Source organism: Podarcis muralis, chromosome 1, assembly GCF_964188315.1.
Source record: "Podarcis muralis chromosome 1, rPodMur119.hap1.1, whole genome shotgun sequence".
Classification (NCBI taxonomy): Eukaryota; Metazoa; Chordata; class Lepidosauria; order Squamata; family Lacertidae; genus Podarcis; species Podarcis muralis.
In genome coordinates this window covers 83,290,316-83,317,307 of record NC_135655.1, presented here as the reverse complement: position 1 = coordinate 83,317,307, position 26,992 = coordinate 83,290,316, and the positions used below count along the sequence as shown (strand labels likewise).

Sequence of the window (26,992 nt, the reverse complement as noted above, 5' to 3'; positions counted from 1 at the left end):
GTTCCCAGAGAAACAAATAAGGTGCTGAGGCTTCCTCTCATCAGTAGCACCCAGGGCCAGCCAGACATAAAGCAGCAGGAAGACAGGCTGAGGATTGCAGCAACAACAGCAGCAGCAATGGAAAGAGGTACAGTACTACTATGAATGTTGGTTGGATGAGTTCAAGATTTGTCCCTCTAGGGGGTGCTAGTTCCATCTCATCTTCAAGGAATTGGATAGTTGAGATGGCAAGGATAACAGCATGTTCTGCCTGCATGTTCAGATCTGCACATTCCTAGTGTTGTCAATGGCTGAGGGCATGTTGTGTACGGAAATGAGTTAGTGAAAACTACAGATAGAATATTGGTGCTCTTGCATCGGATCTGAGAAATGTAGGAATCAGTCCTGGTTCTAGACACTGCAAGGCCCCGAATGTTGCTATATCTCAGCTTCTGGTTTCCATCTGTAAAATGGGAATAAGAAGCTTCCTTCATAGGATCATTGTGAAAAGAAGCTTTGCAAGGAAATGTTGATGTGTGGCCTGAGCCTTTGGCTGGACTGTAAAGCTAAGGAAGCGTTGAGGATGTTTGGCCAGCAGGACATTTGACAATGACAGCTATTTTAGCAACAGTTTTTACAAAGCCATATAGGGAGTCTGAAGGGCCTTTTCAGTGGTGGCTCCCAGCTTGTAGAATGCGCTCTCCAGGGATCTGGCACCATCTTTATCCAGGTTTAGGCACCAAGCAAAGCCTTTTCTCTATTCCTGGCCTTTTGGCCCTTAATTTGAAGAATAGCACTGTGGTGTCTTTCAGTGGGGCAGAGCCCGTAGTCCTGCCTTTTTGTTTTGCTGTGTTTTTAGGCTTTTTTATATGTATTGCTTGAATTGTAGGTTTTTATTGTTGCTTTGAATTGGTTTTAATGTCAGTCCCCTTGAAATACTTTGCAAGAAAATAAACTGGCAAATATTAACATTAAAAATAATAAAGTGTCTGGCCTGTATTAGGATCGAGGCAAGTGGCAACCTACTCTATCAGAGGTCATGGTAGTTCACAGCATTGAGTGCACTCGTCAAATCCTCTGGCTATGCAGGGGCTTCTGGGCAACCTATCACTAATAATGGCTTTTGTTCTAATGCTATGGAAGTTACTTGAACAAAGGAAAATTCAGAAATCTACTGAGCAACAGTGACTTTGAGTCACATGATGGTATTTGCTGCTGTGATGTCCCTTAGCTTCTCCCTCAGAAGGCATCACTGGGACTCCTTTATCCAAGACACTGAGGAGAACTTTGAAACATTTGGGGCTCCTGGGATGAATCCTGCCTGAGCCCCAAGAGGGATGAATGCTGTTATTGTATTCTCTGTCTAGGCAGAAAAAAGACAAATCTAGAACCAGACCAAAAGTCCATTGTTAGCAACATCCAGGAAAGCTTCCATTGTGAGCAAGAACAGCAATTTCTGGGGTGAGGGAACTAGTAATTATCTGTCTCCTGCTCCCCGTATTTACCAGGGAAATGGTATAATCAAAATTATAGGCAAGATTCAATGAAACAGTTGCGCTAGCGAGAACCAGCACAACAAGCGCCACTAGTACAGTGGGATTTTCTCCCCTTTCTTCCCCACATCAGATCTGGGGGATCAGGATAATAGTGTGAAAGGGGAGGAGAGGGCAGATTCCTCCATCAGGGAAGCAGAGATGCTTGCGGTGACTGAGCAATTTCCTGTTGTTTTGATTGCACCCAATAGTATTTCCCTGCAAAGGATATTGCAATTTTATGGAAGTTTTTCAGAATTTGATCTACTTACTGAAAACAGAGAGAGAGCGTGAAAGCATACAGCAAAGGCAGAGAACTTGTTGCCCTCCAGGTGTTGCTGGACTCCAACTCCCATTAACCTCAGTGAGCACTGCCAATGGTGAAGGATGATGGGCACTGTAGTTCAACAACATGTTGGAGGGGGCATAAGTCTCTCCTTCCTGCTGTAATAGGTTCAATGGAATCTGTATACTAGAGAGGACACCCGGAGTCCCAATGGCCAAATCTGGCCTCCTGGGTGGTGTTATGTGGCCTCTTTCACCAAAGGGAAAGAGGGGTGTGAAGGAGCATTGTGTGTGGCGAGGGGATGTGGCAACCTGCCACATTTAGGAGGGGAGGTTGGGCTTTGGCCTTCCCCTCTCTTGCCTGAAGTGGTCTTAAATTGACAAAAAAAGTTGCTGACTAGCTCGCTGTTTACATGGGAACAGGGTTATTGCATTGCAGGTGGTTGGACTAGATGACCCTCAGGGTCCCTTCCAACTATTCAGTTCTACGGTTCTGTAAGTTAAATGGATGCCCAGACAGCTCTCTGTTTCTGAAACAGTCTGGTTTGACAGCAGTAGAAAAACATACAATCTGAATACAATACAATACAATTATATTATCTGTTTTATTAATCTCTATAACTAAAATACAGGGTGTAGATACATTTAAACAGATAACCAAATGGTAGCAACAGAGTTCATCAAGTCCATCGAACCACATAAAGTATTTTAATTTTCAGCAAAGGTGGAAGGCAGCTAATTTACGGGCGATTTGAGACCTGATGTAAATAGTAAAGACACTGAAGGCTATCACGTGACATTTTGTCCTTGCCACGGTTCCCCAACTACAAAGCAGATGTGTATCTGACATTTTCTTTCAGAGAAGTTGAATTTCTGGGAGGAATTCAATATCACATTTTCCCAGTTGTTCTGTCAGCTTGCCAGGTGGAACAATCTCCCATCTTCTTCACCATGTGCTGCTTTAGGGGTTCCCTTGACCCCCAAGCCAAATTTGTGGGGGGCACATGAGGGGAGACAGTGGGGAAGCCCCATTGTACTAGTGGAAGCTCTTGCAGTCCTCTGTTTCCTTTTAAAATACTTTTAAAATGGATTGAGTCTGTGCTTGCATGTATTTTAAAAAGGGTGATGGCAATGGTAACAGTTTCCATACATGCCTGTATTACATTTGTTGTGATAAGAACACATTTCTGTACTTACGTATGGTATTGGCAATACTGAGGTAACCTTGAAACAATTTCAGACCCACTGACTCCAAAGAAATGTTTAGATTCTGGATTCCTAGCTTCCAGTTAAGCAGCTGGGTTGTTGTTTTTTACCAACTTGGTCAACAACATATGTCAGTAAACTCTTAGGTCATATTGTATAACAGGTCAATTTTATATTGGAGTATGACTAAGCTTTAAAAAAGGTTTCTGAAACTGACCATTACAAAAAATACTGCATTGTCCAGTAATTTTAATTTGACTGGGGTTTGTTTTTGTTTATAGGAAAATAGCAATACGTAACCCTTCTCCCCAATTTAAATAAATGTTTATATAGATAGCCAGATGTGAAGTGCTCAGTAGCCATACAGTTTCATTTCTACTAGTTTATTTTTTTTAAAAACACACCTTGCATTTAACATATGAATTTATTGTTTTATACAATCACAATTTGAAGACATAACTAGAACAGTACTAAAAATGTGACATAGGAACTGATATGAACAGAATTAAAACAGAAAGTCTGAATGCCTTAAATTGGGGTGTCTTACCAGAGTGGCAAGAACTGCTCAGGTAAATACAATGCCAGCTTTGGGGATCACACTGCTCTATGAACCAAGGTACAAGCTTTATTTGCCAGGGCCCCACAGAGGCTGCAGACAACACCCACAAGATTATTAGGCAGCTTGGTGTGAAAAAAAGAATACTATTTTATCTCCTAAATGGAACAAAACAGCACAGTAATCTAGCATTGTACAGGGGAAAACCTGTTGAGTCACTTCTGACAAGGCATAAGGAGGTAATCTGAGTAAAGATGTTTACAGAAGGAAAGGTATGGTGATGCTTCCGAAAAATGACATTTCGGTTCATTTAACTATGTCTGCACCACTATGCATGCTATTTATTCTACTTTGCAATGGGTTTGTATGGCCAGGCTGTTTTGACATGTAGGCTGTATAAACCAGAATGCCCTTGATTTTCAGAGGAAACTTCACTTGTTGTCATTTTATTTACCGTACTTAAGTTTTTCCAAACCATCTTTCGTGCTGAACCTTCCTTGCATAAACAAAAACCACCAAAATTGATTGGCATACATAAAGAAAAAAGAAAACACATACGCTCCCTAACATTTTATAGGGCTGAGCCAAAACAAGTTGCAATTAATCATAAATGCTAGGAGCCGGAGGAAATTTGGAGCACGGTAAATTATTCCCGCCCTTTGATAGCCTATATTATTCGCATCTAGAAAATCAGATAACATGCAAACCGGCATCTTGATAGATTATTAGACATGCATCAGCACAAACTCACCCACATCAAGGCTTTAAAAATTTTTTAAAAAATAGACAACCAGATCCACTTCTAGGAAGTTTGAAAACTCAAACCATGCAAAAGATATGTTAGATGATGTAAAAAGTGACAGATAACAACATGAAAAGGGGTTTCGTCCAATACTAGTTATATTCAGAGGCGACCCATTGAAGTTAATTCAGATGTCTTAGGTTCATTCATGTCCATCTGCCCTGAGCAGAATTTAGTAGGAAAGAACTCAAATAAATTAAGTAGATTAGGCTCCCCTATAATTCCAGACTCTGATCAAGCAGACCCATTTTTCCCTCTGCCACTCTCCACTACTCTGCACAGAGTATCCACCAGTGTTTCTGAAAGGAAGGAATAATTCTAAAACACGAAGACCCTATTCCTGACAAGTCATATGAAGTTATCAGTGATTCCATAAATATCCCTGATGACATTCTTAGTAGGGAACTGATTGGAGCAGTTGCATGAAACATTTGTGCCTGAAGGTATCATCACAGCACAAAATCATTGAATTTTAGCTTCAAAAACAGATAAATCCTCTATCTAGGTTACAGATAGATGATCTGTTAATTTGAGTTTTCTGAGTTTCTCATCTTAAATTCAGTTCTCCATATTTCTGCAGCAATTTGTCATTTTAAAATATCATGAAAATTTGTCAGCATTTTAGTATCAGTTTCTTTTCTATACACATTAATTAATTAACTTTATTTTTATTATTACTTAATAATTAAATTTATTAGTCACTTGTTTTGCCACAGTAACTCAAAGTGACTTACAATATTTTAAGCAAAAAACCACATACCTTGAAACCAGCATTAAAAAACTGTAAGCAGTTTTAAATAATATACACATTTTTTCAAGCAATTTCCCAATATATAATGCAATTTTGTTTGTTCTTTTCATTAATATATTCATTTGTATGCATATTTTGCCCTAATATATGATTTTTTGTAAAAACCAACTTTGGTTAGAAAATTGTACCACCAAGTTCAGATAACTGCGAATTCCAAAGGATACCTGGTGTTGCGGTTTGCACATTTTTTCAGAAAGTACAAATTTGGTTAAAAAGGTAAAGGTACCCCTGCCCGTACGGGCCAGTCTTGACAGACTCTAGGGTTGTGCGCCCATCTCACTCTAGAGGCCGGGGGCCAGCGCTGTCCGGAGACACTTCCGGGTCACGTGGCCAGCGTGACAAAGCTGCATCTGGCGAGCCAGTGCAGCACACGAAAACGCCGTTTCCCTTCCCGCCAGTAAGCGGTCCCTATTTATCTACTTGCACCCGGGGGTGCTTTTGAACTGCTAGGTTGGCAGGCACTGGGACCGAGCAGCGGGAGCGCACCCCGCCACGGGGATTCGAACCACTGACCTTTCGATCGGCAAGCCCTAGGCGCTGAGGCTTTTACCCACAGCGCCACCCGCGTCCCACAAATTTGGTTAGTTCACCTTTAAATGTGAACTGAATCAGATTTCTTCTCCATGCCGCATCTAGATGTAGAACTGCAATGAGAGTCAGACACATACAAACCTCAAAGAGCTACTTGGGAAGAATGAGTGCTTAGCCCAGGGGTAGGCAACCTATGGCTCGGGAGCCGGATGTGGCCCAATTACCTTCTCAATCTGGCCTGCAGACGGTCCGGGAATCAGCGTGTTTTTACATGAGTAGAATGTGTCCTTTTATTTTAAATGAATCTCTGGGTTATTTGTGGGGCCTGCCTGGTGTTTTTACATGAGTAGAACGTGTGCTTTTATTTAAAATGCACCTCTGGGTTATTTGTGGGCATAGGAATTCGTTCATTCCCCCCCCCCCAAAAAAATATATATAGTCCAACCCACCACATGGTCTGAGGGACGGCCGACTGGCCCACGGCTGAAAAAGGTTGCTGACCCCTGGCTTAGCCAAGTCACCTGTTTCCAAGAACCACTGTCCCCTAAAGCTGTTTCTCTTTAAAAAAAAACAACTTTACAATCTAAATCCATTTTTCCTTTACAAAGCAACCATCCATTCAACAAAAACTCAGCAGTGAAGAACCACTGCCAGTCAGTACAGACAGTGCTGAGCAAATGGACCACTGGTCCGACTCAGTACAAGACAGCTTCCTATATGTCCCTAGTGTTTGACTGAATAGATGCCTCTGGTAGGAGAAAAAGAAGAAAGGCAGTTTTTGTCTATCCCCCCCCCACTTCTATAGTCCCCAGTGTCCTCTGAAAATTGGTCTCAGAGGGTTGGGTGACCTTCTGGAATATGGTGGAAGGTGGCATTGGGCCTCAAGGGGGAAGAACAAATCATCATCAACAACAACAAAATTGTTTCCCTTTTTCATTAGCAGAGGAATCTGCAGGATCAAAAGTCCATTTGTGAGCACAAGCTCACTGAATTCCAATAAACAGCAGCAACTGGATTCCACTCATAGGGAACAGCATGCCAGAACAGTATGAGCAGGACACTCAGGGGCTAGCAGCAGATGACATGAGAGGAAGCAATGACTATGCTGAAAGGAAGGCTAGGGGATAGCATTAATTCCAGGCATATTCATTGCCTGCTGACTCTTGCTTTGTTGGATCAGATTAAGGTCAACCTCTGCTTCCAATAGCAGCTAACCAAACACCTATGGAAGCTCACACAGAAGGAGCATGAAGGTGATGCCATTGTCTGTTTAGAACCAGGTTATCTCCAGCCACTGGTACAGAGCAGAAGCTACTCCATCTTTGAACATGAAGGCTCCATTTAGTGAACCTAACTATCAACCATTGACAGGACTTGACCTCCATGAACTTGTTTTGTCCTGTTTTTCTGAAGTTGCTTTTTGAAGCCATCCAAGCTAAGACAACATGATGTTTTGTGGCAATGAATTATGCAAGTTAATTATGCTTCTTACCATCTCTTTTGTAGCACTTCCTTCCATGTGTTTTAAACACCAGGTGATTACTTGCTTCCATGTGTGAATCAGCCAGTTCATGTATTTAGTTGAATTATTGATTGAACATACATATTGGAGCCTTATATTTCTTTCTCTTTGTATACCACCCCAGTATGTCTGCAGGTTAAGGTGCAACCAAGAGGCATTTTTACTGAAGTAAATAATGATAAATATATGGATAAATATATAATTCAAAAAAAACTTGAAAAGGAAGGAGGGCAGGTTAGATGTGAAACCTGTTAAGGAGAAAGGTTTAATGCAGAGATGGGAAACCTGCGGCCCTCCAGATGTTGTTGAATTCCTGTTTCCATTAGATCCGGACAGCACCATCAGTGGTCAAGGATGCTGGGAGCTGTGGTTCAACATCTGAAGGACCACAGGCTCCCTGTCCCTGATTTAAGAAGAGAATTGACAGGGTCATAACATTTGAAGGAAAACATGGTTTTAGCCAATGCATTTACAACTGACTAGAGGAAGATACAGTAGGAAGAAGGCCCACAGCATTGTATCGTGTTTTCAGGTTATCAGAAGCAGTGTTTAAAAACAATGAAAAACATTGGTCTAGGGGAGAGACTACCAGAAGGATGTGCAAAGGCTTTAGCAGGAGATTCAGAAAGGAAAGAGTAGATCTTGAAAAGGAAGACATGATGTGATTGTTGTGACTGCACGTGAGAGATATGCAAATGGAAGAAAGGAGTCAAGAGATGACCTCAGGCTTGTGATGCTATTGCATGAGAAAAAATGATTTCCCTCCACTACTTTAATGCAGAATGATGAGGCCAATTACACCAATTTGTGGATCATAGAAGTCTCAGATTCTAGGAAGGGACCTAGTCTCTCCTAGTTAGACACTTCCTTCATACTCATGCTTTGTTTCCTCAAGACAAGTTTAGCCAGTTCTGGGGCAGTTCTAGCCAGAAAATCTGAGTCAGCTATTATCCTCGTGACACATTATGTGGACAGTGATCTTGTTTTAAACACAGAGTTAGGACACTCATTGCTCACTGCAAGCCCAATAAACAAGCTGATTCCCGAGGGGTCATTAAGGCCCCACCCTTAATAACCCCACCATTCTCTTCTGGAAGGATGCTATCTTCTGGTTTTCAATAAGCGTCCTTCACATATTACTGCTTTTATGTGTAGAAGTAAAAAACAAAAACAATCTGTTTCAAAGACAGGGGTCTCTGAATTCAGAGCTCAAACCCCCACTAAGGGCTCACGGACTCAGAATCCAAGTCCCAAATCTCCATGCTCCAACTGCAAGCGAGTGGAGGAGATTAACGAATTATGAGCCAGCTCTAATTAAACCAGGAATTAATTCCAGAATGCGCTGATTAACCTAGGATACTGACTCATACAAGGGACTTCATTCTAGGCTGCACACGTTGCACGAACTTCCTCCAGGTGACCATTCTGTGTGTTTCCTATGTTCACTAGCAACCAGTAAACATAACAGGCACACTTATTTCTTGCAGAAATGAACTGCAAGGCAGGAATTCAGAGTCAGACTGGGAATGCCAAATCGTAAAATTGAAACATAGCTCAGAGAGGGCCTGAGTCAACGGCGCAAGAGTGGGCGGGGAAAGAAAGAGAAATTGGCTAATTTTATGTATCCTTTGCTTTTTGAGCTGCTATGGGAGTACCAGACTTTTGTGTGAAGGAAATTGGTGCTCTGATTTTTAGAAGACACTTGAAGGGGCAAACATGCTCAGCAGAATGGACTGAGACACTTCGCGCTGCAGAGAGTGGCTGCCACATATAAAAGTGCCTGCAAATCTGTGCACATAAAGAAAGAAATGTAGTAGCCTTTGCCTGCTGTGCTAGTTTTTGACTTACAGGGAGGAATGTGAGGGAGCATTTATATAATCACAACCTGCTAATAGTGGAGGCTGGTTTATGGGGCACGGCCACGCTAATCACAGTCTGCCCCCAGCCAGCCCCCCCATGCTTGCCTTACTACTTACAACCAGCCCAGGGAGTGGCACTGCCGATCAGTTCCTTTGTCTCAGTGTGGTCCCTTGTAGGATTCAGCAGCAGGGAGGATGAGGACAAACCTAGAATGAGTTGGCCCTTTCTGTAATTGGCTCTTGCTCCACCTACAGCTGATCCCCATCTTCCACCCTACCAGTCCCTAGGGGCAGTAGCCGTCACTGCCCTGCAATGCTACGGTGAGACTGACTACCACCTGGGTGTGTGTGTCAAATCCAGAATGTGCTCGGTCGCAAAAGGGAAAAGCTGAGGTGCAGAAAAGTACAATGCAAGGCATTCCAACAAGCAAGGCTGTTTGCCAGCACAGCAATGCCTGAGTCCACTTGGCAGCCTTGCTGCTTTGTCACCCAAACATATACAGCGGGCTTTGGGTGTAATGATGGGGAGAAGTTCCCACCATTTGTGAAATTCCCTTTTTTCTCCCTAGAGAGGCTCAACAGTGTCCACATTAATAGCTGTCCAGTGCCAGGCGAAGACCTTTCTTTTCTTCTAGGGATTGTAAAGTTGTTAGAGCATCATTTCCACACCTTGTATTGATATCCTTTATGCGAGTCTCGGCTGTTATTCTGATTAATTTTTTTTGCCCTGTGCAGTGTGTGTGCATTTTGATTAGTTCACCTACATCATTTTAGTGTTGTGCTATGATTTTTAGGTTTGATTAAGTCAGTGGTACTCAAAGGATGTGGTGCGCCACACTGGTGTGGCAGGAGAGGATGGCAAGTGTCGTAGGAAGATTCAAGAGCAATCAAAGAAACATTTAAACATTTCAGTGAAGTATAGTACTGAATCAAAATAATATTTTTTTATTTGCTGAATATGGATAAATACCTTCTCAAAATGGGAGCAAGTTGTGTTTCCCACTGTATTTCTTTCTTTCTTTTTTATTATATATATATTTTATTGATTTTAAATATTGTATCACAAGAGTACAAAAAAACCCACCACCCGTCAGTTAGCAAAAATATATTATGTAGAAATAACTTTTTTTTTTACAAAAATAAATAAGGTAAAGGTAAAGGTACCCCTGCCCGTATGGGCCAGTCTTGACAGACTCTAGGGTTGTGCGCCCATCTCACTTAAGAGGCCGAGGGCCAGCGCTGTCCGGAGACACTTCCGGGTCACGTGGCCAGCGTGACAAAGCTGCATCTGGCGAGCCAGCGCAGCACACGGAAACGCCGCTTACCTTCCTGCCAGTAAGCGGTCCCTATTTATCTACTTGCACCCGAGGGTGCTTTTGAACTGCTAGGTTGGCAGGCGCTGGGACTGAGCAACGGGAGCACACCCTGCCGCGAGGATTCGAACCGCCGACCTTTCGATTGGCAAGCCCTAGGCGCTGAGGCTTTTACCCACAGTGCCACCTGCGTCCCCCAAAAATAAATAAATATTGCATATAAATAAAATACAGTTCTTCCATACTTTCAGACTTCCATCTCTCTCAGCATGGGTCCTTCATTTCCTCATTAACTGCATTATATTATAACAATTAAGATAGATTGTCTATATTCTTTATAACATATTATATTGCAGAATGTATATTGTCCCAATGTATTTCTTATCAGTAAAAAAACTGATGTGGCACGAAGTAAATTTTTATTCTGAAAGTATGGCCCAGATAAAAAAGTTTGAGAACTTCTGGATTAAGTTTGTTTTAAAACAATAAATGCTGTTATTTAAATAAACTGCACCACCCAGAGAACTCTGGTTATGGGGTGACTCAGAAACACTATAAATAAATAAATTGAGGCACTGAGCAAGACAAGGTGCAAATGTCCCCTGAGAATTTAGAATTATTTTGAGTCCATAGACATAACACCAATGCAAGCCTAGAACCACCTAAGTCAGCTCTGTTTAAGAATAGAACACTTTCCACCTTTCCCTGGGAAGGTGCAATCATACCCAAAGCCAATAGGAATTTCTGCCAGTCAGAGAGCACAGTTGACTTACTCTGTTTTCTTCTCTCTTTCCAGCTGGAGAAATAGTGCAAAGTGTATTCTCAGGACAGTGGGACATAAGACAACAGCGCAAAGTTCCAGAAATCCCCAAACAAATTAAAGATATGCAGAGCACAGAAGGTGCAGGGGCGCAACCACAACAACACAAATTCCAGGAAATTCCTCTCCAAAGTGATGCAGGACAAGCAGGGAGCTCTGGCGCTTCAGGACAACAACGGGGCTTTCCAGGACAGTCAAAGAACTCTGGTTCTTCAGGTCAAGCAGGGAGCTCTGGATCTTCAGGACGAGGGTCTTCAGGGCAAGCAGGGAGCTCTGGCTCTTCAGGACAACAACGAGGCTTTTCCGGACAACCAGGGAGCTGTAGCTCTTCAGGACAACAAGGGTCTTCAGGGCAAGCAGGGAGCTCTGGTTCTTCAGGACGAGGGTCTTCAGGACAAGCAGGGAGCTCTGGTTCTTCAGGACAACAATGGGGCTTTCCAGGACAGTCAAAGAGCTCTGGTTCTTCAGGACAACTACGAGGCTCTTTGGGGCAAGCAGGGAGCTCTGGCTCTTCAGGGCAAGCAGGGAGCTCTGGCTCTTCAGGACGAGGCTCTTTGGGGCAAGCAGGGAGCTCTGGCTCTTCAGGGCAAGCAGGGAGCTCTGGCTCTTCAGGACGAGGCTCTTCAGGACAAGCAGGAAGCTCTGGCTCTTCAGGACGAGGCTCTTCAGGACAAGCAGGAAGCTCTTCAGGACAACAACAAAAAATCCAGGACCTTCCTAGTCCAAGCCAAGACAACAAGGGCGGTGAATTATCTAGGTAAGGAATGGGCACTGAGAGGACAAGTTAGAAAGGATCTCTTGTGCTTACTGGACCCTATTTTCTGTTCAGTTCAGGTATGTGTATAGTACATAGTCACAACTTCAGAGTCTGATGAGGATACACAAATAAGACACACTGCACCTGGATTCTGTGCATATTTACCTTACGTGCCCCAAAATTGTTTTTTTTTAGGAAAACCCAAAAGTTGGAAGATCCGGATGTATAGCAGCCCTACCTTACAGTCAGATGATTCAGTGGGGCTCCAGGAAAAGGTGCTTAGCATTGCATCCCACAAGGGGGTTGGAAAGAGTGAGAGAGAGCCATGTATGGATTGGGACTCAGTTAATATAACCACCTCTCCCCAAAGAGGAGGCACACACTCACCCCAATAATCTTACCTTTAACTGTGATATAAGAGGCATCATTATCATCACCAACGAAAGCAACTTCCTCATTTTACTGTATCTCTGTACTTGTAGAAGTTGCCCATGCTTAGTACCTATACATGCAGCTTTTGCCAAGAAAAACTGTAGCAACCCTGCTACAGTTAGGCACTTGCTAGAATAGTCCTGTGAGCATCACTTTCTCACACCCTTATTTTCCCATCTGTAAAAATGAGAATAATAACAACTAAGTTCATAGTTCAGTTGTGAGGATAAGCAGGATAACAATTGTAGAAGAACTTTGCATTTTAAAGGTGTCCTTGCTCGTGTGAACTTGTCCCACTCAACTCAATGGAAAACTACTTAAAATATATAGATTTTACAGCACCTAAATGCATGCTAAGTAATTATGCATAAAACAGCATTATATGCAGAGCTACTCATAGGGAACCATACCATGAAATACACAATCTAGACTAGACCCTAAAATAGAACTTGCCTCCCTGGAAATCTCAACATTTCTTAAGGTAGGTTTTTGATCCTTGCGGCTTGGGAAAACATTTGAAAATTGGTCATTAATGCCCATGAAGGATTCAGGCTGCAGATGTACATTTGAAACACATGGCCCATGAAAAATAATAATCCTGGGAACTGAAGTTTAAGCTTCACAGAGCTACAATTCCCTGCTTCCTTCACAAACTACAGTTCCTAAGATTATTGGGGTGAGTGTGTGCCTCATGGTTCATTTAAAAAAGAAAACAAAAAGGTGGACTTTTAGAACTGCATTCCCTATGCCTTGCTGAGTTCCCTTCTCTCCATCTTTCTCACCGGCTGCCCTAGCCAACATTTTCCTTCTTTTTGTGTCCTGCACCATCTAAATCCATGCCAAAATATTTCTAATGGATTTGTGTGTTTGAATACTATGGAATACTACTGTAAGAGCATAGAATGCAAGCTTACCTATTCATTTTCACAAAAACGTTGAGTTTTTGGTGCAGTCTACATGCTGAATTTTGCATTTTATTCATGTGCTTTGAGAAATCCAACTGAATTTTGCTCAGAATAGGCCCATTGAAATAAATGGACCTAAGTTAGTCGTGGTTATTAATTTCAATGGGTCACACAACCCATGGTTGCTCCACCACAATACAGGTCATTTGGGCATGTGTATAACTTGTTTGCAACGTATTCACTTTTTACATAGTTGCCTGTCATTTTCTATCCATGCCCAGTGTTCCAATTCTATACAAGAAGCATAATAGCTTGCTGCCTTCCTATTATAAGTGAGCCAACAACAGGACTGTAGGAGTCACTACAAAGGTTGGCATAGCAAAGAAGCCACAATGTTTATCTACCCAGACCCATTTTCTAGTTGTTTCAGCCAGTTTCCACAACCATCCCCATTTGTTGTTGTTGTTGTTGTTGTTGTTGTTGTTGTTGTTGTTGTTGTTGTTAACTGAATTTCTATACCATTCTTCATCTGAGGATCACAGAGCAGTTTACAATATAAAAACACAAAAATACATAATGTAATATTGGGCTGCCATGGCATGGGTGTTTTGTTGAGACTTCTTCCAATGCAATTTGTTCTTCTCCACAACCATCATGAAAAACCTATTCAGATGAATTGATTCAGAGTGGACTCATTGAAATGAATGAACATAACTCTTAGGTCCCTTCATTTCTACTCTATGTAAAAGTCAGCTGAATACCACGTGAAAGGTTTATGCAATCAAAGGTTTGCAATGGGGGCATGTCCTGCAGTTTGCTCAATAATTGCACTGCATTTGCCTTACCTGGGTCAGCTAGTTCCTCTATGTGTCAGTCAGCTGATCTGCTGAAATACACACAATATGTGTCAATCAGGGCATGATTTCCTTTGAGCATGGACACAGCCCTGGAATACATGCATACATAAAACTCGTGAGCACCTGCATCTGGAAACAGGTACAAAGGTTTCTTTTAACTCTCTGTACTGAGTATCAGGGAAGGGTTTCCAAGGGAGACAACGTGATCTCAAGCCTGGTTTAAATTTGAAACACAAGTTGCTTCAGTCCACAGACAGATTATAGTATGTGTTTGGTCAAAGGACTTAAAAGAAAGAAAGAAAGAACAGGCAGATCAAGACTGCTAGCTCAGCTGCCCACGCCTGGAAGCGTGAAGCCAGCTGCAAATCAGGCACAATGTAAGCGGACTGGCAAAACTGGTTTATGGATAAGCACTAAGAAAGTCACCACGCGGGTGGCACTGTGGGTTAAACCACAGAGCCTAGGACTTGCCGATCAGAAGGTCGGCAGTTCGAATCCCCATGACGGGGTGAGCTCCCATCGCTCAGTCCCAGCTCCTGCCAACCTAGCAGTTTGAAAGCATGTCAAAGTGCAAGTAGATAAATAGGTACCACTCCAGCGGGAAGGTAAACGGCGTTTCTGTGCGCTGCTCTGGTTTGCCAGAAGTGACTTAGTCATGCTGGCTACATGACCCAGAAGCTGTGTGCCGGCTCCCTCGGCCAATAAAGCGAGATGAGCGCCGCAACCCCAGAGTTGGTCACGACTGGACCTAATGGTCAGGGGTCCCTTTACCTTAAGAAAGTCACCACAATCTGGAAGATAAACCAAAACCCAGGAGATCCATGTGACACTTTTCAATTGGGTCGGGGCAAAGTATTATTTAAAAGCAGTTTGATTACAATGATGAACCTGAGCCAGGAATCTAAAGGAAGTATTGTTCTCGAACCACAACAATTCGTCCTCCTCTCCAGCGTTTAAGGAATTAAAGTTCAATGAGATTCCCACACCAAAAAAATCCCAAGAATCCCCAGTAATCCTACCTCCTCATTTCCTGTCTTGCACAACTGCCCTGCAAAACAATTTCTGGGATAATCAGAGGGGAAAGCTTGGATGGAGATTCCCCCCATTCCTCTTTCACTTCTCCATCAACCTTTTTTGGGTTCAAACTGGCAGTCTTCCTATCAGCAAAAGCTGTCCAATCAGCTACTGGGAAGCTGAGACCAGGGCAATGCTACTCAGCATGACAGGACCGCATCCATGCAACCTGTATGCCTCCAAAGATGTTGCAGCAGCAAGTGCCAGGCCAGGTCTCAGGGTGGAGCCTATTCAATGGGAAACGTTGGAGATGGAAATAGCTCAGGAAACAGGATTAGGTTTTTGGAGGTTTGGGTTAGGTTTTTGGAGGTTGGTCAACATCTGTTATTCACAGGTTATGATACTCCTCTCCAGATGTAAGACCAGTCCTGGATCACAGGGTGCTAAACTTTTTGCTTTGCTTTATCCTGCAGAAAGCTACAGTTCACAGCACCCTTAACAAACTAGGATTCATGGGATGTGTATGTGCTTTAAATGTATGGGGCATGCCTTCTCATGCCTGCTTCTTCTCTAGTCTTCTGTTCTCCCTTCTAGTCCTTCCACACCGTCTTGTGGCACCTACATCTCCTTTCTTATAGAATCATAAAATCACAGAATTGTAGAGTTGGGAGGCTTCCTGAGGGTTATCTAGTGCAACCCACTGCAATGCAGGCATCTCTCCCCCCCCCCCCATTTTTTAAAATTGGTTTTCTCTTATAACACACAAACAGAAACACAAAAGGAAAACATTACACTTAACACAACATAAAAAATTAACAGCAATAGAAACACAAAAAATAAAAGAAGATTTTTTTCCTTCTTGTTCCCAGGTATATTTACATTGCTAAAATACTTCCTCGACACCCTCCAATCTGAATTTCATCATATCTCATATTTAGCAGTTCCCAATTTCATATTTATAACATCAATATCTTCTTTCATTACAAACTCTTATCCTTACTTCCAATTATAATCCATAATAGTCATCATTATTAATATTTTTCTATCCCTTAGCCTAATCTGTTACTTCTAGGAATTTCTTAGTTATCTTATATTGCAATATCTCGCTAAATATTCTTTAAATTTCTTCCAATCTTCTTGTGTTTCCTCCTCTTTCTGGTCGCGGATTCTTCCAGTCAGGTCAGCCAGCTCCGAGCAATGCAGGCATCTCAGCACAAGGTCTCCCATCCAGTTTGAAACCATACTGTACCCTGTTTAGCTTTGCAAATGTGCTAGCATTTTTATTACTGAGCCACTACTGTTGGAGTCTGTCCAATCAGACAAGAAGGGAGTGGGTGCAGGCAGTGAAGGCGGACCATTTGATGAACAAATCCAGCATGGAAAATTCAGCTCAACCGATGGGCATCATGGTGTGCCTGTTGCAGTATTGTAGTGGATGTGGGCACCCCATCGATGACCCTCCACAGTAGTTGAGAACATGCTGTAGACAGATTCCTTTACTTCTTGTTGCAGTGGGTGGCATTCAATGCTAGTCCTACACAGAGTAGACCCACTGAAGTGAACAAACATGACTCCCATTCATTCATTTCAGTGGCTCTGCTCTGGACTTAGCCCAATACACTCCAGTGCAGCCCAAAGTTATTTTGACTTTGAACAGATGAGGCAAGTATTGCTAATGTGCAGTCTGTCCAGTGAGCAGCCAGTTCTTAGTGGGGCTCCGCTTATTCTCTGAATGTCACCCTTATCAGCTGAGTTTGTGAGGTAAATGTGGTGGTAACTCCTAAATACCAGTCCCTATTGTGTGTGTGGAATATGCATACCAGCCCCAACGTGACCCACACCCCACTCCAGAGCACAAAGGAAAAACATTTCATTGATCCTTTCCTGAGGTACAATAGGGTTTTGTGCATCTTGTTCCTCCTACATTAATAGGGCAGGAAGCTGTTGAGCAGGAGATGATTCTCCCCAGGTAGGCACACAATAATAAACAAAATAAGGAAAGCAGACACCCATCAAGGATGATGCAATTCTGGGGCATCCTGCTCTAGGGGATGGTGTTTTCATAAATGACCCATGACATGGGGGTCTTGCAGCAGCAATTCAATCTGCTTTGGGTCCATACAATGAAAAGTGATATACACGAGCCTCAAATAAGTAAAATAAATAAATGAGAGCACCTGCTTTCTCTCCAGAATGAACCCCTATGCTGGCCTTGTGGACTGCCTGCGTGCCACCTGGCTGACGGGAAAGACACGTCCCATGGAGTATCGACAAGGGCAGCTGGAGGCCCTGAATCGCTTCCTGGAGGAGAGGAGGTCGGATCTCCTGCATGCCCTGAATCAAGACATGCGAAGGGTGAGTGTGGTCATCCAGGTCAGAGGAACCACAAGGGTTACGGCATGGTGTGGCTGTTCAGCCCAGAATGGACTCTGCTAACGTATTTTCTTTCTTGTGTCCTCTGTACAGCCCCATTTCGAAGGGGAGGTTGCTGAGGTTGCCTTTACAAGGAGTGAGGTGAACAATGCCCTTAACAACCTGAGCTGCTGGATGAAGGATGAGAACGTGAGCAAGAACTTGGTAAGGAGGCTGAGTTGAAAAAAGAGGAAAGATGACCTCGTGTGTTAAATGGGGAGAAAAGTCTAGAAGCTGTGCTCATTAAACTGTGGGTGGATCTTGTATCTGTGCAGTGCCCTTTAAAAACTGTTATATGGATGTTCGGTTCGAAGGAGTCATTTAACTCATTCGCTATTATTACTATATCTATCTATCTATCTATCTATCTATCTATCTATCTATCTATCATCTATTTGTATGTAAGGTCTCAAACTGGGGCCTCCAGCAGCTAGTCTCCTAGTGCTTTAGTTCCTGTGCCAACAGCACTCAAATTCCCACTGGTTTAGTAAGATCACATAAGTGCCCCATTTTAACTATGTTGACTGAATGCATTTTCGCACTAAATATCAGCAATGGTTGAAATGCACATTCAGGCTTTCATTTCTACAACTCGCTTCACTCTTCTTCACTCTGCTCCACTTGCTTCATAGATTTTTGTGTGTGCCTTCACTTCCCTATAGGCCACCAAGCTTGACTGTGCCTTCATCCGCAAGGACCCGTATGGCGTGGTCGTCATCATTGCACCCTATAACTACCCCATCAATCTTCTCTTGGTGCCTCTTGTGGGGGCCATCGCAGCTGGTGAGTGAAAAACCATCAGAGGTCCTCCATCTAGTGCTTCACAGCATTTCCCTTCTTCCACTGGTCTCTCTACAGCGACTGCTGCTGCTTGTTTCCAGGCATGCTGTAGTCTTTCTGTCTCCTGTCGTTATGGTAATGTGTCCCTTCTCTCCCACCAGGGAACTGCGTGATTGTCAAACCCGCAGAGCTAGCCCGCCACACTGAAAGGCTTCTTGCCGAAGCGCTGCCTTGTTATCTTGACCCGGTGAGTTCCTTGGTTCTTTCTTGTTTTCTCAGAGCACAACTGATGCCAACTTACTGGACGTGCCTTCTTCCTGCTCCTGAGCATTACATTGTCTTCCTTCCCCGGTGTGATGGGTATTGTCAAGTGGTGGCGCAGGGGCCACCACTGAACTATCTCTCAGGAGGGTGGTGGTGGTAGTGGTAAACTGAATTGCATAAGAGGAGCTGTGCTGCATCTAGTCCAGGACTCTCTTTTCCACAGTAGCCAACCTGATCGCTATGGGAGGTCTGCCAGGGAGGAATGAGCACACCATCACTTTCCTGCCGTTGTTCCGCAGCAACTGGTATTCAGAGGCTCACTATCACTGATCTTGGAGAGCTGCACTCTTCATAACAATAGCCCCTGGTAGCCTTATCCTGCATGAATTTGTCTAATGTGAACCTTCTCTTATTTTACAGGAAACCTTTGCTGTAGTGACAGGTGGCTCTGAAGAGGTAACCAAACTCCTGGAGAACCAGTTTGATTACATCTTTTTCACAGGTGATCTCTCTTTTTTTTAATTAAAAAAACCACCTCCGTTTTTATTACCATCACCCTTTATATAGTGCTTATAAAATTAAAGCATTCTCATAAGCCACATCCCAACAGAATGTCAAATTTCCACTTTTTAAAAAAAGCAAACCTTGATCTTGGAACGGCAGTAACTTATAAAAAATTAAATATGGGCTATGTTACTTATTTCCAGAATTCATTTTTACACACATTCTTTCTTTAAGCACAGGATTTGGGGTTCCTTGGTGCAGAATGTGAGGTGGGAGTTTGGGGAGTAGCGTATCTCTCTCGTGACTCCCCTAAATCTTGCCATCCCTCTGCAGGGAGTCCCCGCGTGGGAAAGATTATCATGACTGCAGCAGCCAAACACCTGACCCCATTGACTCTGGAGCTGGGGGGCAAAAACCCCTGCTACGTGGATAAATGCTGCAATTTCCAGAACGCGGCCAACCGAATTGTCTGGGGAAAGTTCTTCAACGCTGGCCAGACTTGCATTGCACCAGACTATGTGATCTGCACCATTGAAACGCAGGAGAGGCTGATGCCTTGCCTGCGCCAAGCTATCCGTGAATTCTACGGTGACTGCCCCCAGGATTCACCCGACTTTGGCCGTCTGATCGATGATAAGCACTTCCGGCGCCTTCGAGCATTCCTGGAATGTGGCCGAGTGGCCATTGGTGGAGAGTCTGATGAATGTGACCGTTACATTGGTGAGCAAGTGACCTGCTGACAGGGAGCCTGGGGTGGGGGAAAGACCGGGAGACCCTCTTTGATATTCCCCCCTTTTTATTTTTGACATTTATATCCTGCCCTTTCTCCCTAAGGAGCCCTTGGCAGTAAACAATGTAACAAAACAGAATTAAAATATATTAAAAACATTTAACAACACAAGAGGAGCCCTGGTGGATCAGGCCAAAGGCCCATCTAGTCCAGCATCTTGTTCTCACAGTAGCCAACCAGATGCCTAGGGGGAAGCCCAAAAGCAGGTCCTGAGCACAAGAGCACTCGACCCACTTGCGCTCCCTAGTAACCGGCATTCAGAGGCATATTGTGGGCTTGTGCACTGGGAAGTGCAGCCTTGGGTGAAACGAAGGCCATGGCTGAATTGGAAGGCATGGGAGCAATCTGAGAATATAATGTGTCTTGATGCAATCTTCTGCCTGCAGCCCCCACTGTACTGGCTGACGTGAAGGAGTGGGAGCCGATCATGCAAGAAGAGGTCTTTGGGCCCATCCTGCCCATTTTCACTGTGGGAGACTTGGACGAGGCCATCCACTACATCAATAGAAAGCAACGTCCACTGGTTGCCTATGCCTTCTCCTGTGACTGCAAGGTATGCTTTAGGGGTAAAGGTAAAGGGACCCCTGACCATTAGGTCCAGTCGTGGCCAACTCTGGGGTTGTGGCGCTCATCTCGCTTTATTGGCCGAGGGAGCCGGCGTACAGCTTCTGGGTCATGTGGCCAGCATGACTAAGCCACTTCTGGCGAACCAGAGCAGTGCATGGAAACGCCGTTTACCTTCCTGCCAGAGCGGTACCTATTTATCTACTTGCACTTTGACGTGCTTTCGAACTGCTAGGTTGGCAGGAGCAGGGACCGAGCAACGGGAGCTCACCCTGTCGCGGGGATTCAAACCATTGACCTTCTGATCAGCTTTAGGGTTAGAGCTCTCTTAATCCAGGAAGTTGGGGATGGTTACAGGAACGTGACCAAAGCTGGCCAACAGCCAGAGAAGTGTGGTGCTGCTTTCAAAATGTGCTTATGCTTGGCTGTATCAACATTGGCATAATGTCCACGAAGCAGCTCCCAGCAGCTTATCTCTGCATGCCCACAGTGTTTAAACAGTGCGCCGGTGGCAAGGAGGCATGTTGGACCTCGAGATTCTTTGTAACATACAACAAATGTTTGTGTATATGGTAAATGCACAGCCCGAGGCTTGTTTCTTAAGAAGTGAATTCCATGGAAGTAAAGAAGACTTAGCTACAGCATTATTAAGAAACATGTATGGGCTTATTTCCATAGAGGGTTGCAGCCTTGTTTCCCAAGTAAGTATGCATAGGATTGTAGCCTGAGCAAGAAAGAACAAGCTATATTTGTCCCGTGAAAATCAGTGACCACAGTGAATTCTGACAGCAGTGAATTTGCTCTGACCTACAGACATAGAACCTGAGGTTGTTTGTGGTTGTGATGGACAAGGATACAAATACATGCCCACTAAGCCTTTTTTTAAAATAAAATAAAAAATGTACTGAAGTATCTAGCTATACATAGAACAAGGACCATAAAGTGGTGCTACAAGTAATCTAGTGTGCAGCTGTTTGAAAAATAGTCAGAATTTGGTCTATGGCCAACTCTCTTTCTATTTATTCCCCAGTCTCTTAGCCTAACATTAAAAGGTGATCACCAAGTGACAGAAAGTAGAGCTGAGGCTTTAGGGTTTTAAAAAACCAGCAAGTGTGCCATATCATTTCAGTTTTGTCCCTTCTGCAGTGAATAGTAATTTTGGAGTAAGAGGTTCATTTGCCAGACTGGCAGCCCAACTATCTTTGCAGTGAGTGAGGCTGTGTGGCTGAGACACGCTAGAATGCCTTGCTGGTGTACTTGAAGTTATTAACATCTTTAGATAGCTGTGGTGGCGGAGACTTTAATCATCAGGCTTCAAAGCAGCCCGTACCTACACCAGTTATTATATGTATCAGTGGCATAAATCACACACAGAGGCTTTTGGCTTCTGGACAAAAGACAATGTGTTCTGTAAAACCGTCTTTCAAGGTAAATCCTTCTTCCTAGCCAGAGTTGCTGGTAAACAGAAATTCCTGCACTCAAGTAGCATGAATATTGGGAGAGCTTTGGATGTGGGGAAGGTGACAGTGTTAGTGTCCGGTGTACTTCCTTGGATAGTGGCTCTGGCATTGCAGTATAGTTCCATTCCCCCACCTACCTGCGAGATTCTGAGCCCACTATTTCTTTTTTAAAGGGGAGGGAGTACCCAATGCTTTGTATCTTTTAGTTTTAAAAGATCTCTGAAGGGTGTGCACCCCTTTTGTCTGATGCTAGTGCAAGCGCTCTCTCTCTCTCTCACACACACACACACGCACACACACACTCTTTCAGAATGCAATGTCTTGTGCTAGCCAGTGAGAAGGTGAGTGGAAAGATCCTAGACTGCATGAAAATTCTAGAAGCTAACTTTTGTGCAGCATGAATGAAGAACAATAGCTCAATTTCAAAAATTTCATGTGTCACATGAACAGTGGCAAAATGGCCATTCCAACACAATTCTATGCATGCTCATGTGAAAGTTAGTTCCACTGAATTAAGTGGAGGCTCACTGTGCAATTCAAAGTGGGGAAATCTGCAAGGGGTCAGACACGCTCGTGATTTACCCCATGCAACGTCCACAACATCCAAACCCCTCCTAGCCAGCAGACCTAGTGGTTTGGATTGCTCTTCGCCGATCAGGAAAATCTGTATAGCATTTCAGCATGAATTTAATGTGCCACAAGACTCTTTGTTGTTTTTGTTCAAAATTTCAGTTCACATTTAAAATAAACCACCTTATTTAAGGGGGGGAAACCCTTAAAATGTGATATATTGCATAAGTGAATTAAGATCCCTATACACCACATGGGAACAATCCATTGGGAAAAGTTCTTATACAAATGCCATTGAAATGAATGGAAACTGTGCCACAGTCCTAAGTGCCAATTCATGCCCCAGATGTGTATATTTTTCATAGGCGCATATGAAGCTGCCTTAAACAGTCAGGTCACTGGCCCATCCAGCTCAGCATTTTATCTACCTAGAGATGCCATCAAACCCACTGAGACTTTCTATATACAACTCAGCTCTTCCGCTGAGTTGAACCTCACCCTCCCAGCCCCAGTAAAGGGGCTGTGCTGCATTGTGGCAACACCATGTTTGCCACAAAACCTCGTTTGCTGAATTCATTCACCAAATGGGCACTGAAAACAGCTGGATGATGTATCTTCAAAATGTAATATGCGCTACTGTTTTCCTGTTTGGGGTGACTGGGCTGTCTCTGAAACGTAAGCTCCTGCCAAAACTGCTGCCAATGGCCAGCAGATGGTGCTAGTGCAGCAGACATCTATTATTTCATTTCAACATCTATTTGCATGCACGTTTTAGTTCTGTAAACCTTCCCACTCATCTCCTCTGCTATCTATCAGAAGCCTGAGCTGTATGTAATTTTCTTTTTAAGAATCCAGACTCTGAATGCAAGGGATCTGTTTATTAACAGAGGACTGCAACTCCTGCAGTGCATCAGCTGTGCGCAAATGTCTTGCAGTTCCTTTAGATCAGGGGTCAGCAACCTTTTTCAGCCATGGGCCAGTCCACCGTCCCTCAGACCGTGTGGTGGGTGGGACTATATTTTGAAAAAAATAAATGAATGAATTCCTATGCCCCACAAATAACCCAGAGATGCATTTTAAATAAAAGCACACATCCTACTCGTGTAAAAACACCAGGCAGGCCCCACAAATAACCCAGAGATGCATTTTAAATAAAAGGAAACATTCTACTCATATAAAAACACGCTGATTCCCGGACCGTCCGCAGGCCGGATTGAGAAGGCAATTGGGCCGCATCCAGCCCCCAGGTCTTAGGTTGTCTACCCCTGCTTTAGATTTAGCAAACTTCTAGACAGTAGCCCCAGCATTTGATCTTGCATCCTTTAAATGTCAGAGCACCTGCTATGATTGTCGTAGGGACACTACTGAACACGATCTCCCCTGGATAGCACAGTTGGTTAGAGTGTGGTGCTAATAACACCAAGGTTGCAGGTTTGATCCCCATATGGGGCATTTGCATATGCCTGCATCGCAGTTCACAGATGATTTGCTAGACACTGTCATCAGTACAGAAACTTTTAGAAAGGACTAAGAGAACATGAATGAAAATACCCTAATAAATGTATCGACTCACAAAAACAGACAGTACTCAGTGAGTACTACCTCATTGGGTAAGGGACTTTCCATTTGGGTTTTGAGATGCAAAATGTCAATAAACATCTATTATTGGAGCAAGTTTGATGATGCAGCTCTGAAGAAAATAAATGGTTGGAAGTGTCTCTAATTACAAAAGCTAATACAGTGGTACCTCGCAAGACGAATGCCTCGCAAGACAAAAAACTCGCTAGACGAAAGGGTTTTTTGAGCTGCTTCGCAAGACGATTTTCCCTATGGGCTTGCTTCGCAAGACGGAAACGTCTTGCAAGTTTGTTTCCTTTTTCTAAACACCGTTAATACAGTTGCAACTTGACTTCGAGGAGCAACTCATAGAACGCGGTGTGGTAGCCTTTTTTGAGGTTTTTGAAGCTTTTCCAAAACTTTTCCGACACCGTGCTTCGCAAGACAAAAAAAAATCGTAAGACGACAAAACTCGCGGAACGAATTAATTTTGTCTTGCGAGGCACCACTGTACCTATCAAACCCCAAACTTGAGGCTACCAGGGACAAGGCCCTTGATATTCTTCTGCTCTTTTTCTCTCCATAGGTTGTGAACCACGTATTGAATTGTACAAGCAGTGGCAACTTCTCTGGCAATGATACCATTATATACTCAACATTGGTCTCCTTACCATTTGGTGGCATAGGTATGAATAAGGCCTTTCTCCCCCATGTTGTCTCTTTCCCCTACCTCTGCACATGCTTCCTCCCAATTTGATACTCCTTCCTTTCCCATGGGTGAAGGCCAAAGGCCTTGAAGGTTTCCGTACTGCTCTTGGTGCATTTGTTGATTACACGCACAAAATGCAAAATAGAAAAGGGAATTAGCTGCAAACATGCATCCCAGCGTGCCATTTAGAAGCTGTAGTCTGGGGATCTGCTGGCAGGAAGGGCTCTAGGCTTTGAACCCGTCCTTTACCAAATTATAGCAATCCTTCGGGTTAACTTTGTTGTTGTGGGGCTGGAAGAATCACTGTTCAATTCAGGCCAGGTCCCAGTACCTCTAGTGCTAGAAGTAGTAGTTGCTTCATATTCATAGGTACTATTTGTATACATACACATTACACTTTTGCAGCATATACACCAAGATAACCATCTGTCTCCATAGGAATACGGCAGCTAATTTTTGTATTCAAATCTGCCAGAATGCAGCATCTCCTTCCCCTCCAGTATTCATATGGCAGGCTTAATCAAAGGAATGTGTTTCACATGTCCAGCACAATCCTGTGCATGTTTACTCATACATTAGCTCCATTATGCTGAAGTCTTGCTCCCAGGCAAGAGTGCAGAGGCCTGCAGCTGAATTTCTTTACATTTTTTTAAAGCTGGTTATTATTTTTTATGTGCCACTCCATGAATCATTTTCACTAGTGATAGTAAAGTGGGAAGTCTTGCCGAACATCAGAACACAGTATCCAAGTATATACTGTTTGCAGGTAGAATCAGGTAATAAGATACTAGATTATCTTTAGTCAATGATTTTAGGTTGTGATGCATTGCCAAGTGGGTTCAAAACCCTGAAAATGCCTTGAAGATAAACAGCAAGGGCTGTGATAAGGGAACTCTTTCTGAGCACACCTGCTGCAATCTGGCTTGGAGAAATATATAGTAGTAGTAATAATAATAATAATAATAATAATAATAATAATAATAATAATAATTTTATTATTTATATCCCACCCATCTGGCTGGGCCATGCCCAGGCTGTTGGGCAAACACTAAGCTTTTGCCAGGGAGCAGGATCTGAACTGTATGCTTTCTTCTTCTGTTGCAGGATACAGTGGCTTAGGCAAGTACCACGGCAAGTTCAGCTTCGACACATTCACTCATCACCGTGGTACACTCTTGCGCTGCATGGGATTGGAGGCAATCAACACCGTTCGCTACCCTCCCTATACCGAAGGCAAATTACAATTGTTGCTCTCCCTTGTTGACGTCAAGCGTAAAGGCATGTGCACCTTGCTGTGAACTCCATGAATCACATATGCCTTCTGGCCCCAGGAGCTGCTGGAAGAATTTAGCTGCTGGAGACAGAGAAGATTGTTTTATCTGGCTCTCTCCTCGCCTCCCAATAAGGCACTTGCCTAAACTCTTACCTCCTGGAAAAGCCTTGCCCCATTATCTTGATTACTTGCTACATGCCCTCCCACCCCACCCCTTTTCCTGCTCCCCAGTCGGTCCAATGCCTAGCTGGTGGTTATATTTTGATGTCATACAATGTATAGGACCACCTACTTCAGTTAACTAAGTACTTGCAAGGTTTTTGCAATAGGTAAAATCAGAGTTTGATTTCCCTTTTAACAGAGTTTTATGAAGCTAATTACTGATTTAATGTCCATGACCACCAATTCCTTTGTAAAGACTGGTGAACACTGTACACTGGAATAGCTATCCTCACAAATATATCTGTATCATTTCTTAAGGAGTGATATTTTAATGGGTGAAAGTAGAGGCTGGTGCTTAAATCAATTTAATTCCAAGAAGATTCAAAGTTAAATCCATGCAACTTCTTGTACAGCCAAATCTTCTTTTACTTCTATACCCTCAATGCAGTCATGCACTATCCCTCAGATGCACCCCTTCTAGTAATCACAATTCTTCTGATATCCGTTTCTGTACATTAGCCACATCCTTAACTCAGATTCCCCATCCCATCAATAACTTTTGCACTAGGCAATCCTAAGCATCTGTACTCAAAAGTTAATTCCTACCAAGTTCAATGGGGCTTGCTTGCTAGTAATTATGCTTATGAATGCAGCCTTATTAACACTGCTTGCATAACTGAACATTTTACAAGTAAATGTTTTATTTCTGTAATAAAGATATTGCATCAAAACTAACCAGTTGTTCACTTGTATTATTCAAATGGTG

General features: G+C 43.4%; 1 protein-coding gene across 2 annotated transcripts; it reads left to right on the top strand.

Moving 5' to 3' along the window:
• ALDH3B1 (aldehyde dehydrogenase 3 family member B1) lies at positions 1–26,961 on the top strand. Of its 2 annotated transcripts, XM_028740207.2 has the most exons (11): positions 1–127; positions 11,193–11,973; positions 17,374–17,536; positions 17,648–17,758; positions 18,256–18,376; positions 18,535–18,620; positions 19,058–19,139; positions 19,475–19,861; positions 20,318–20,484; positions 24,669–24,768; positions 25,896–26,961. In XM_028740207.2, exons 1-11 carry the CDS (start codon positions 118–120, stop codon positions 26,087–26,089), a joined length of 2,202 nt encoding a protein of 733 aa, XP_028596040.2. In that variant the 5' UTR covers positions 1–117; the 3' UTR covers positions 26,090–26,961. The 2 variants fall into 2 exon arrangements, with proteins under 2 accessions (XP_028596040.2, XP_077789711.1); XM_077933585.1 differs by lacking the exons at positions 1–127; positions 11,193–11,973 and adding an exon at positions 14,227–14,306.
• The last annotated feature ends 31 nt before the right edge of the window (positions 26,962–26,992 follow it).